Source organism: Pan troglodytes, chromosome 13, assembly GCF_028858775.2.
Source record: "Pan troglodytes isolate AG18354 chromosome 13, NHGRI_mPanTro3-v2.0_pri, whole genome shotgun sequence".
Lineage (NCBI taxonomy): Eukaryota > Metazoa > Chordata > Mammalia > Primates > Hominidae > Pan > Pan troglodytes.
In genome coordinates this window covers 83,479,832-83,493,631 of record NC_072411.2, presented here as the reverse complement: position 1 = coordinate 83,493,631, position 13,800 = coordinate 83,479,832, and the positions used below count along the sequence as shown (strand labels likewise).

Genomic DNA, 13,800 nt, shown 5'->3' with positions numbered 1-13,800 from the left:
ATATTAACAGAAAGGGAATCCCTTTTATATTAAGGAGGCAAGATGAGATGGAGTTGAAACTGAAAACTTTATGCTCTTTAAACCAGAAGTAACAGGCAACGTGAATCTTTCCAGGACTTGCCCTATGGTGGGGTCCACATGGGGGGGTCGGGAGGTCACTAACTCCTGGTCCCATACCCAACTTACCCAGCTGGAGCTGTTCGCACGTCTGGCCGGGATTCTTTCCGATCCTGCATCTGTAAATCGCCCCGGGATTGATCACTGAAGCGTTGGCGAGCCAGTTGGCAGTGGGCGCACCCACTAGGAGCCTAAAGCGAGACACGTGCACGTGCGCTCAGACGTGAGCTGTGCTGCCCACTGAGCTCCCTGTCGCCACAGATGTGCAGTCCGCAGCAGGGCAGCTTCCCCACCTCCTCCTCCGCCCACCACCCCCGACTCGAAGCTCCAAGACCTTGCACCATAACGCACCCGGGGCGCTGCCGCCCCAAGATAAGTTAGTTTCCCTGGCAGATTTCCAGCGAGCTGGCTCTCGCAGCGTTTCCCTCCTGCCTCCTTGGGAGGGAGGAAAGTTTGAATCGGGCAGGGAATCCCTAGGGCGCCATTCTCACGCCGCTCTGAGCTGCTGAGGGCCCATCAGTCCAACTCTACTCACCATCGGTTCGCCCCGTGGCTGTGCAGCACGACCGAGTAGCCGAACAGCGTGTTGGGGGGGCCCTGGTAAAGCAGCGCGCTCTCAGTGTCCACGTTGTAGGGGCGGCCGGTCGGGACCCCCAGGCACAGCAACAGCATCACCGTCTCCCGGACGGCGGCCCTTCGGGGGCCGGGTTCGCGCCTCGCTTCCCAAGCCATGCGCTCTCGGTGGCGAACATTCAACACTAAACGGCCACTACCCCAAAGGTGCACGGGATGCGACGGTTGGCCAACGGGGAAGAACGCCCCAAGAGATGAGGCGCAGCGTGTCCGGCGCCAGCGGGCTAAAGGAAGGAGAGAGGGAAGAGGAGGGGAAGTCGGCCCACCGCGGGCGGAGCGTTCGGGCCGGCCTGGGATGCCGCGCACTCGCCCGGCCCCACTCCCGGTTTCTGCCGCCAGCCGGGAGCTTCGAGTGCTCGCGCTGCTTCTCCGGGTACGGGCCGCTGGGTGGGGTCCCGGGCGTGGTGCGGAGGCGCAGGGCCGGGCTCCGTCTCTGCCTACGCGCGGCTGCAGGGGGCGCTGGGGAACCTCGGCTGCGCAGGACTCGCGTCCTGGCCCGGGCCTCCTAGCCCGCAGAGCGCGGGATGGCTCTGGGCTCAGCAAGAGCGGACCTGGATGGGGCACGGGCTTCCCCTTTTAACGGTAGTTGGGGCCTAGAAGCGGAGCTGTGTTACCCCAAACTGCGCGCCCCTCGCTGTGACCGCCCAGCCTCTGCGGCCAGCCCGGCGTGGCCCAAATGCCAGCCACAAACTCGGGGAGTGGGACAGCGGCGGGGAGCCGTCCAGTTCTTTCGTTGATAGTTAAACACTGTGTCTTGTTTTTCAGGTGTAGGCAACCACTAGATAAATTATCAAGAGCCACAAATTAAAAACAAAAAAACAAACAAAAAGACTCGCCGAAGGCCCCTGGGGAACATTTTAGTGACAAAGACGTTATGGCTATTCTCTTCAAGACCCACATCTCAGCACCCTTCTATACCCACTTCCTTCCTCCTCACACTTCCTCTGCAGCCCGGGCTGCATGCGTGAGCAGGCTAGCAGCAGCCTCTCAGGCTGAACGGCAGGCGGTTTAGGCTGTGGCTGACCCCAGCAGAGAGGTTGGGTTAAGGAAGCATTGTGACTTGATTCACTTTAACCGATTCTGATTGCTCCAGCTGGTAATTGATGATTCCCCCTTTTCACGCACCCACTCAGTTGCCACGGGACACACCTGCTATTAGGGGTGTAAACCCCAGTGTGGGGTCAGGGTCCTAATGGGCCTCTGAAATGTGCCGGAGACCCACAACGCAACACACCTGAACTGGGTAGTGAGTCGCATTCTAATGCAATCCAGGTGTGCCCTGCCTTTTTTTTTTTTTCCTTCAGCAACCAGAGAGACAGCCACAGGTGATTATTAGACTGATATTTTCAGGAGATGAAAGTCTAGTTTTTTATTGTTGCTATATGTAAAAAGAAAAGAAAAGTCTGCATCAAAGAGTGTGTCTGTGTGCTAAAACCATACTGGAATAAATAACACATCTGACACTAATGACAGATACACAATTAAAATGCTTATTCATTTATTCAGCACATTCATGGAGCAGGCACTTGACTAGGACCACAGGATTCCACCAAGAGCAAGGCAGGACTGATACAAAGTTTCAAAAAATGTTCGCTCCAATGGTAGATAGAAAAATTTGTACTAACTAGAGAAAGATCCAGGTAAGGACACTTAAAGAGAGATTTGAAGGACCAGGAATCTTGAATCAGGCTAAGAATGGGATGAGCAATAAGGAGGGCTCCAGAGGGGCCAGGTAGAAGAACTGAGAGAGCTTGCCTGGCTGGAGTATTTAGCCACCCCACACACAGGTTGGTGTGATATGAGGCTGACTTAGGGAAGCAGGAATACATGGTGAACCTCATAAGCCAGGTTAGGAATTTTAAATCTATGTTGGGACTGACAGGAAGTTGAAGAATTTGTCTCGGTCAGCTCTGGGTTTCAGAAGTGTGAACGCAAGACTGAACACAGAAAACCTAATTTTGGAAGCCCCTGCAGCAATAAGTAGAGATAGGATAATCCCAAGGGGAAGTATTTCTCTTTCTTGAAAGACTCTTCTCTCAGGGCACCAATTTACTGAACTTTTTTCTCCTCCCTTCCTATCTGGGCACTCTGAGTCTCCTTTGCTGGCTTATCCTCCTCCACCATAATTGTTGAAAATCCTCAGGGCAGTTTTGGATTTGGGAACTGGGTGTGTGGTGCTACCATTCATGGAGAAAAAAACACTGAGAAATGAAGTTATATGCATGTATGTGTGCATGCAGATGGGGGCATTGATGGGTTAAGTTTTAGCCATGTGGAGTTTGAGATGTTTATGGAATGACAGGATATTCTAGCCAAACTCAATGCAATTATTTTCAGTCTGTCAACAGACAAAACATGAGGAATATTAACTTTCTCTTACTCTATACTGGAAAAAGTCGATACAGTGTGTGATAAATCTATTGTAAAAATGAAATGGCTTCCAGAAAGCTAACAATCAGGGCCCATGGCTGTTTCTTTCTGTAGTAGTGCTGAGTGTGTTTCTTTCTTAGTAGATCTACATGCTGATTTTAACCCATTTCCACAATGAGCTTACAGTGTCGTTATTCTGAACTATGCAATCCTTCTTGTTTGCAGCTACAAAACCTCCAGTTGAGGCCAAGGAAGTAGGTATGTTGAAGCCATTCTGACACCCTCCAGAAACTGGCAAAGCCAGATCTTCTGATCTGAACCCCTACCAGTTTCTTTCCCTCCCTTCACCAAAATCTTTTACAATGAAAGCCACTCAACACAATTCGTTTCATAGTGTAGTTTTGGTGACAAGCAGTCAGTGGAGTGGTTGATAAGGCAGGACTTTTTTCCATAGTATGGTTATACTTATGATTCACTACCTTTCAAGAAATAGCCACCCTACATTACCTCACGTTAGTTAGCTGAATTTCCTTCCTCCAGGGCTTGGAAAACAGCTCACTTTTCCTAATGTTAGCAGGAATAAAGTGTGTTTCATGTTGCTTTAAAAAAAACTGAAGATACTGCTATCTCTCTGATCAATGCTTCTGAAGGCAAGTGAGGGGGTGGAGGAAGGAGAAGAGAAGGATGTTTAAGAAAGACTCATGCCTATCCCTAGCTCTCAACGCGACATAAATATTTGGGCACTCAATTATTAAATGTCATCAGATTAATATGTATATAAGTGTCCACTATATGACAAAAAAAATGCATTATGCACTAAAATTATAGTAGACAAAATACAAGTGATCTCTAACCTTGTGTAGAAAGTCCTCCCCAGTAGCGAGAATTCTAATGTGGACTCACCCTATTTTTCAGTTGTTATCAAGAGTAAGCATTTCTCCTTCTAGAAAGACTCTCTTCTCATGATACCACCTTATTAAGCTTTTTCCTGCCTTTCTATCTGGCCACTCTGAGTTTCCTCTGATGGCTCCCTTCCCTCCACCGTAAGTGCGGGAAACCCCCAGGGCTATATTCTGGAAACTCTTTCATTCTCTTTCCATCTTTCCTCTTTAGGAGATCTAACCCATTTCCTATGTCTTTAAATACCATCTAAATATAAGTCATTAACAGAATCAAAAACAGAAACGGTATACTTATTTCAATAGATGCTGAGATAGCATTTGATAAAATTCAACATTCCTTTATGATAAAAATTCTCACCAAAATGGATATAGAAGGAACATACTTCAAAATAATGAAGGCCATATATGACAAACCTACAGTCAACATCATACTGAACACAGAAAAAATGAAGGCCTTTCCTCCAAGGGCTGAAACAGACAAGGATACCCCCTCTCACCACTGTTATTCTACGTAGTACAGAAAGTCCTGGCCAGAGCTATCAGGCAAGAGGAAGAAAGGAAGGGTATCCAAATTGGAAAGGAAGAAGTCAAATTAGCTTTGTTTGCAGACTACATGATCTTATACCTAGAAAAATCTAAAGAGTCCACCTAAAAGCTGTTAGATCTGATTCAGTAAAGTTGCAGGATGCAAAATCAACATACAAAAATCAATAGCATTTATATGACAACAGTGAACAATCTGAATAAAAATCAAGAAAGCAGTTCCTTTTACAATAGCTACAAAAATGTACAATACCTAGGAATCAATTTAACTAAAAAAGTAAAATATCTATGCAAGGAAAAACTATAAATAAAACTCTGATAAAAGAAATCGAAGAGGACACAAAAACCCAGAAATATACTCCGTGATAGACTGGAAGTACTAATGTTGTTAAAATCACAATACTACCTAAAGCAATTTACAGATTCAATGCAATTCCTATCAAAATACCAATGACATTCTTCACGAAACGGAAAAATTCCTAAAATTTATAAGAAACCACAAAAGACCCTGAATAGCCAAAGCAATCCTGAGCAAAAAGAACAAAGCTGGAGGCATCACACTACCTAACTTCAAAATTTACTACAAAGCTATAGTAACCAAAACAGCACAGTATTGGCATAGAAACAGACACATAGACCAATGGAGCAGAATAGAGAATCCACATATAAATCCATGCACTTACAACCAACTAATTTGTGACAAAGCTGTAAAGAACATACAATGGAAAAAAAGTCTCTTTAATAAATGGTGCTGGGAAAACTTAATAACTACATGCAAAAAAATAAAATTAGAACTTTCTCACCACTTCTTCCTTTCCAGTTTGGATACCCTTCCTTTGTTCCTCTTGCCTGATAGCTCTGGCCAGGACTTTCTGCACTATGTAGAATAACAGTGGTAAGAGGGGGTATCCTTGTCTGTTTCAGTCCTTGGAGGAAAGGCCTTCATTTTTTCTGTGTTCAGTATGATGTTGACTGTAGGTTTGTCATATATGGCCTTCATTATTTTGAAGTATGTTCCTTCTATATCCATTTTGGTGAGAATTTTTATCATAAAGGAATGTTGAATTTTATCAAATGCTATCTCAGCATCTATTGAAATAACCAATACACAAAAACCAAATCAAAATGAATTATAGACCTGAAATTATGAAATTACTAAAAGAAAACATTGGGGAAATGCTCTAAGATATTGGTCTGGGCAAAGATTTTTTTGTGTAAGACCTAAAAAGCACAGGCAACCTGAACAAAAATAGACAAATGAGATTACATCAAGCTAAAAAGCTTCTGCACAGCAAAGAAAACATCAACAAAATGTAGAGAGAACCCACATAATGAGAGAAAACATTGGCACACTATCTGATGAGGGATTAATAACCAGAATATATAAGGAGCTCAAACAACTCAATAGCAACAAAACTAAAACCTAACAAAGAATGTAATTTCAAAATTGGCAAAAGATCTCGACAGATATTTCTCAAAAGAAGATATACAAATGGCAAACGGGTATAAGAAAACATGTACAACATCACTAATCATTAGAAAAATGAATATCAAAACCACAATGAGATATCACCTCACTCCAGTTAAAATGGCTTATATAAAAAAGGCAAAAACAGATGCCGGTGACAAAGTGGGGTCAAAGGGGGACCCTCATACAGTGCTGCTGGAAATGTAAGTTATTACAGCCACTATGAAGAACAGCATCATCCTGATACGAAAGGCTGACAGAGACACAACCAAAAAAGAGAATTTTAGACCAATATCCCTGATGAACATCAATGCAAAAATCCTCAGTAAAATACTGGAAAACCGAATCCAGCAGCACATCAAAAAGCTTATCCACCATGATCAAGTGGACTTCATCCCTGGGATGCAAGGCTGGTTCAACATATGCAAATCAATAAATGTAATCCAGCATATAAACACAACCAAAGACAAAAAACACATGATTATCTCAATAGATGCAGAAAAGGTCTTTGACAAAATTCAGCAGCCCTTCCTGCTAAAAACTCTCAATAAATTAGGTATTGATGGGATGTATCTCAAAATAATAAGAGCTATTTATGACAAACCCACAGCCAATATCATCCTGAATGGGCAAAAATTGGAAGCATTCCCTTTGAAAACTAGCACAAGACAGGGATGCCCTCTCTCACCACTCCTATTCAACATAGTGTTGAAAGTTCTGGCCAGGGCAATCAGGCAGAAGAAAGAAATAAAGGGTATTCAATTAGGAAAAGAAGAAGTCAAATTGTCCTTGTTTGCAGACGACATGATTGTATATCTAGAAAACCCCATTGTCTCAGCCCAAAATCTCCTTAAGCTGATAAGCAACTTCAGCAAAGTCTCAGGATACAAAATCAATGTGCAAAAATCACAAGCATTCTTATACACCAACAACAGACAAACAGAGAGCCAAATCATGAGTGAACTCCCATTCACAATTGCTTCAAAGAGAATAAAATACCTAGGAATCCAACTTACAAGGGATGTGAAGGACCTCTTCAAGGAGAACTACAAACCACTGCTCAACAAAATAAAAGAGGACACAAACAAATGGAAGAACATTCCATGCTCATGGATAGGAGAATCAATACCGTGAAAATGGCCATACTGCCCAAGGTAATTTATAGATTCAATGCCATGCCCATCAAGCTACCAAGGACTTTCTTCACAGAATTGGAAAAAACTACTTTAAAGTTCATATGGAACCAAAAAAGAGCCCGCATTGCCAAGTCAATCCTAAGCCAAAAGAACAAAGCCGGAGGCATCATGCTACCTGACTTCAAACTATACTACAAGGCTACAGTAACCAAAACAGCATGGTACTGGTACCAAAACAGAGATATAGACCAATGGAACAGAACAGAGCCCTCAGAAATAATACCACACATCTACAACCATCTGATCTTTGACAAACCTGACAAAAACAAGAAATGGGGAAAGGATTTCCTATTTAATAAATGGTGCTGGGAAAACTGGCTGGCCATATGTAGAAAGCTAAAACTGGATCCCTTCCTTACACCTTATACAAAAATTAATTCAAGATGCATTAAAGACTTACATGTGTAGACCTAAAACCATAAAAACCCTAGAAGAAAACCTAGGCAATACCATTCAGGACATAGGCATGGGCAAGGACTTCATTTCTAAAACACCAAAAGCAATGGCAACAGAAGCCAAAATTGATAAATGGGATCTAATTAAACTAAAGAGCTTCTGCACAGCAAAAGAAACTACCATCAGAGTGAACAGGCAACCTACAGAATGGGAGAAAATTTTTGCAATCTACTCATCTGACAAAGGGCTAATATCCAGAATCTACAAAGAACTCAAACAAATTTACAAGAAAAAAACAACCCCATCAACAAGTGGGCGAAGGATATGAACAGACACTTCTCAAAAGAAGACATTTATGCAGCCAAAAGACAGATGAAAAAATGCTCATCATCACTGGCCATTAAAGAAATGCAAATCAACACCACAATGAGATACCATCTCACACCAGTTAGAATGGCGATCATTAAAAAGTCAGGAAACAGGCCGGGTGCGGTGGCTCGTGCCTGTAATCCCAGCACTTTGGGAGGCCGAGGTGGGCGGATCACGAGGTCAGGAGATCGAGACCATCCTGGCTAACACGGTGAAACCCTGTCTCTACTAAAAATACAAAAAATTAGCCGGGCGTGGTAGCGGGCGCCTGTAGTCCCAGCTACTCGGGAGGCTGAGGCAGGAGAATGGCGTGAACCCGGGAGGCGGAGCTTGCAGTGAGCCGAGATCGCGCCACTGCACTCCAGCCTGGGCGACAGAGTGAGACTCCGTCTCAAAAAAAAAAAAAAAAAAAAAAGTCAGGAAACAACAGATGCTGGAGAGGATGTGGAGAAATAGGAACACTTTTACACTGTTGGTGGGACTGTAAACTGGTTCAACCATTGTGGAAGACAGTGTGGCAATTCCTCAAGGATCTAGAACTAGAAATACCATTTGACCCAGCCATCCCATTACTGGGTATATGCCCAAAGGACTATAAATCATGCTGCTATAAAGACACATGCACACGTATGTTTATTGCGGCACTATTCACAATAGCAAAGACTTGGAACCAACCCAAAGGTCCAACAATGATAGACTGGATTAAGAAAATGTGGCACATATACACCACGGAATACTATGCAGCCATAAAAAAGGATGAGTTCATGTCCTTTATAGGGACATGGATGAAGCTGGAAATCATCATTCTCAGCAAACTATCACAAGGACAAAAAACCAAACACCACATGTTCCTACTCATAGGTGGGAATTGAACAATGAGAACACTTGGACACAGAGAGGGGAACATCACACACCGGGGCCTGTCATGGGGTGCAGGGAGGTTGGACGGAGCATTAGGAGATATACCTAATGTAAATGATGAGTTAATGGATGCAGCACACCAACATGGTACATGTGTACATATGTAACAAACCTGCATGTTGTGCATATGTACCCTAGAACGTAAAGTATAATAATAAAAAAAGTTTGATTTTTTTATATACATGTTGCAATATCTGTTAATCAATCAGCTATTTCATGAGTTATTTAAATATACCCTCAATTGTTTGACATGAAATAAATAAACAAATATCATGAGTCTCCAGTTTATGTCTCCAGCCTTGACCTTTCTTCAGAGTTCCAGGTTCATTTGTTCTACTGCCTACCAGACATCTCCACTTGGACGTGTAGTGGGCATTGTGCACGTAACATACCTAACACTGAGTTCTGGTTCCCTGACTTCTCATCTAAACTGTTCTTCCACCCAATCTCTTTCTTTTCAAAACAACTGGGCACTCTATCTGACCAGTTGTTCAAGCCAGAAATTTGGAAAGTAATACCTCCCTCTAACTTAAACAAAGAATCCATCAGTCACAAGGTCCTCTCAATTTGACCTCTAAAATATATCTCAAGCCCATCTTATGTGAATCTTCTTTTGCACAGCTACTACCATTTCTCAAGATAATTTCATCTGGGCTATTTAAGAATCTGCTACGTGGTCTCCCTTTGTCATTCCCCCACCTCATCAAATTTCTGCACAGAAGCTAAAGTGAACTTTCAAGATTCTAAATGAATCAGGCAACTACTCCTTTGCTTAAATCCTTTAAATAGTTTTCCATCGCTTTCTTGTAGTACAAACCACACTCAACGTGGCCTAAAAGGACCCTATGATCTGGCTTCTGACTACAGCACCAGCCTTATCATTGGTCACTCCCCCTGGATCACTTGGCTTTTGTCATATTGGCCTTTCTTAATTTCCTTAAGTGCATCAAGGTTTTTTTTTATCCTCAAGGTCTTTACCATATTATTACCTCTTCTCAGACACATAGCCTCTGACTTTTCACATAATTCCTCTTTCTCTTTCTTCCATCTCAGCTTAAAGATGTCCTCACAGAGGACTTTCTGCCCATCCAATTTAAAATAGGTCACTATAATATTATCTGCCAGACAATCCTGTTCATTATCTCCAGAACTCTTTAATTTATAATCATATTTTTTTCATTATATCTTTCTCACTAGAATTTGAGAGTAGAAAACATCCTTTGTTTTGCTCCTGTTGTTTACCACCATATCTCTAGCACTTTATATGCTACCTGGCAAGTAGCAGGTGCTCTGTATTTTTTAAATGGCCTTTACATGATTTTGGCTTTTTACATCATTAATGTCATAAGCTGGAAATTTATAGGTTTATGTTCATTCATTATTACATGCAAAACAATACGCTAAGTCCTTTGGTAGATATGAAACTGTATAAAAAGTGAGTCCTAATCTCAGTTTATAATTTACAAAGGAAGATATGATATACCTTAGATAATATAATGTAGTCAAAGTAAATATCATATACAATGAGGAGACAAAAGACAGTTGGTTGCTGATAAATGGTGCAGGCATAAAGGCAGTTTCAAGACCCAAACTTACATAAAGAGCAGGGCAGGGAAAATGAAAGAACTCGTAAGGCATTGGGGAAAAAACCTGATGTGTATTGTGTGGTGTCGGTACTAAAAGGAAGTAAAATATGACCAGCGTTTTTAGACCTGGTGACAGAGACACTGGTAATATCATGAAAAGCAAAACATAAAGCAACCAGATGGAAGAGTTGGAATAGGGAAGAACAGGGTGGGGTGGAGGGGTGCGTGGTGTTGGGGGAGATGGAGAGTGTGTTTAGATAGTGCTCGCTGGGTTCTAGAGATAAGTCTGAGGTATTGGTGTGACATTCATGTAGATACATCTGGCAAGTAGTGTTTTTTGTTACACTTTTTAAAGTTAGATTTTAAAAAATTACTGAGGTAAAGCATGTAAAACAATTAGAGATGCATAAAACATTTTTTACAATTTCTCTGCCTCTCTCTAATCTAACCTTCTAAGACATCCCTTTGCCCACAATAAACTGTTACACCCGAGTGCTTGCCTCAAGGTCAGCTTTTAGGGCATCCAAACTCAGATGATAGTTTTGTTTTGTTTTTTTTTTTTTTTTTTTTTTACAGTACTGAAGTTCCCAACCAGAAACAAGAAGCTCAATTCTTCTATCCAGATACAGAGTATTAGACCACATTTCTGGATCCTTTTTTTTTTTTTTTTTTTAAGACAGAGTCTCACTCTGTTGCCCAAGCCTGGGTTAAAGTGATTCTCTGAGTAGTTGGAACTACAGCTGCGTGTCATCACACCCAGCTAATTTTTTGTATTTTTTTTTAGTAGAGATGGGTTCACCATGTTGGCCAGACTGCTCTTGAACTCCTGGCTTCTAGTGATCTACCTGCATTGGCCTCCCAAAGTGCTGGGATTACAGGCATGAGCCACCACACTTGGCCCTGATGCTTTAATATAGGTATCAATGACAAGGTTGCTTTAAATGAAATATGAAACAAAGGCTTCTCCTCAATTGTAAGACTTCTGAAACCTGCTGAGAAAGTGTATGAGGCATGGCTCAGAATCCCTGATCCCTGAAAGACTGAGAGGCTGAGGCATCTATCTAAGGACTCTCATCCTCCACTGGTGGAGAGATCACCTCCCCACACTTGCAGATTGTACCTGTTCGCCAGCAAGCAAGGTCCCAGGTATGCTCAGGCAGCAATGAGAGACAAAAACGTGGGAGCTAGGAAGCTGCCAATGTTATGAGATTGTCTACCCAGCCACAGGTTGGGCTTATGTGGCCCAAGGGGTAGGGCATCAACAGCGTCTGCTACAACTGTCAATCAGAACCTTGAGTGATTTGTTAGTATTGCTCAAACCTGGTTTTTATTTGTATAATTAAGTTTTCTCTTGTAGGATGGGGAAAATGAGTACATGAAGGCAAAGCACTTAATACAATCTTTAGCACATCATAATGAGTAAATAGACCTTTCTCCTTCATCACTCTTTTCTTCCCTTTTAGCATCATCATCATGAATATTATCATTTTTTTAGAAATGAACTACCTACAGAAATAAACGATGTATAAAAGTCTGAAATCAAGGCAATGACCTATATGTTAGTTAATGAAGAGCTATTTATGTCTGTATTTGCTTATACTCATTCACTCATTCAACAAATTTATTGAACGCCTGTTATGTGTTACTGAGGGATGCCATGCACACCATGGCAAAAAGTGTTGGGAACATTATCTTATTTAGATGGGCATTCCAAAAGGGCAACATGGTAATAAATAATAAATAAATCTTTCCATTTTTTCTTGTCACTTTTCAGTATATGCTTGTCACTTTTTAATATATACAAGTAGGTTTTTTTCTACAGTGTAACTATCAATATGTCATTTCTCAAATCTGTCCTCAGGAGTATCCTAATAGTTCCTCCCTCTACTCAACCCAAATAAATTAGAATTTCTCGCCTGGGGCTTAATCCTATCCATGTTTGGCTTCAAACTCACTTTCTTTCTATCCACCCCAAACATAATCTATTTTCCCTTCCCTCTCAGCATGTTCCCTTTACTTTGGTAAATTGACAGATCAAGCCAGTAGCTGTCAAATGCCACACAAGATGGTGCATAATAGAGAACGGATGGAGAGGTTTCTTCTGGATGGGATGTTCAGGGCAATTTTTCTGCAGTAGGAGGGTAATTTTGATAAATATTACTTTTTACACTTCTTTTCAAAACTCCTGAAACTACTGCTACTTTTAAAACCAAGTCTATTTCATGCTTCAGTTCAAAAGAAGAAACAATTGCTCCTCTTGTTACAGTATATAAAAGACTTGGTATAAAATCATTCTCCTCTCAGGGCACATAGTTATGATGTGACAACCTTTTATCTCATAAGTAATCTGACCTGAAAGATTGAATTTATACACTGGGATGATTTAACAACTGGTCCACACTGGCTCTCTAAGGTTCACAAGATACACAGAGAGTCTGCAGCATCACTTTCCTTTATTACCAGGAGTTAGAATCTATTTTATGTAAAACTGCTACACGACGGTGTTTTACCACAAGATTCTCATACACATGGCTTCATCTTGAAAAAACAGAGTTCCAGGCATCTTGGAAAGGAATAAGGTGAAAAAAGTATAATTATAAAAGTAAGATCACACAGCAAGCATATGTACATATATCCAAGCATCCTGAAAACACAAAACAAGCTAACAATATGTTCTTATGCATCAATAGCTGGCAATCTAACTCAAAACTAGGAAACAATTTCAAACAAATTACAAAATATGTTGTGGATATAGCACAAAAAATATAATATAATAGTGGGATTTTCAAAGTAGCAAAAGGTTGTATGGGGGACTAAAATAAATTTAGTTAAATATTAGTCTTTAAACTTATTCTTACTTTTTCTTTCTCTTTCTCTCTCTTTATTTCTTTCTTTCACCAGACCAAACTGAGGGGACATAAACATTAGTCCTTGTAGACTAGATAGAAGAGATAACAGAACATGAAAGACTAAAATATCATCAGTAAATAAGAAGAAAAAACAGTGAAATGAGGCTATACGACTTTGTAAGAACAATACCAGGAAATAAGAGAAATAATTTAATGCACTGAAGTTCCTGAAGGGTTTAGAACCCAGCAGAATTTTGGGGAAAATAATTATAATTTTCATTAGTCAAGTATTGTGCATATTACTACAAATAAAAAATAATATCAGCTCTCTTATGTCTGTGCATTGAAAGACCAGCAGACAGCTTGGATGTGCTATTTTTGGTATACACTGGAAATCAGCTTTGTTTATAACAGTTACACAGTATATTGACCCAGTAAAGTAAATTTCCT

General features: G+C 41.3%; 1 protein-coding gene across 16 annotated transcripts in view; it reads right to left on the bottom strand.

Moving 5' to 3' along the window:
• Window positions 1-13,800, bottom strand: part of ITGA4 (integrin subunit alpha 4) — a 412,268-nt gene that overhangs the window by 78,902 nt on the left and 319,566 nt on the right. For 9 of the 16 annotated variants that reach the window (XR_010149805.1, XR_010149806.1, XM_063790615.1 and 6 more), the window contains 2 exons: window positions 653-974; window positions 187-308 (listed from right to left, as the gene is read on the bottom strand). Coding sequence is in view for 7 of the 16 variants with exons in the window: in XM_063790615.1 (XP_063646685.1) it covers window positions 187-308; window positions 653-974 (444 nt within the window). In the remaining 9 variants the exon portion in view is untranslated. Of the gene's footprint in view, window positions 1-186; window positions 309-652; window positions 1,300-1,364; window positions 1,640-13,800 lie in introns of those variants that run through there. The other 7 variants (XR_010149811.1, XR_010149808.1, XR_010149812.1 and 4 more) reach the window with 3 other exon arrangements.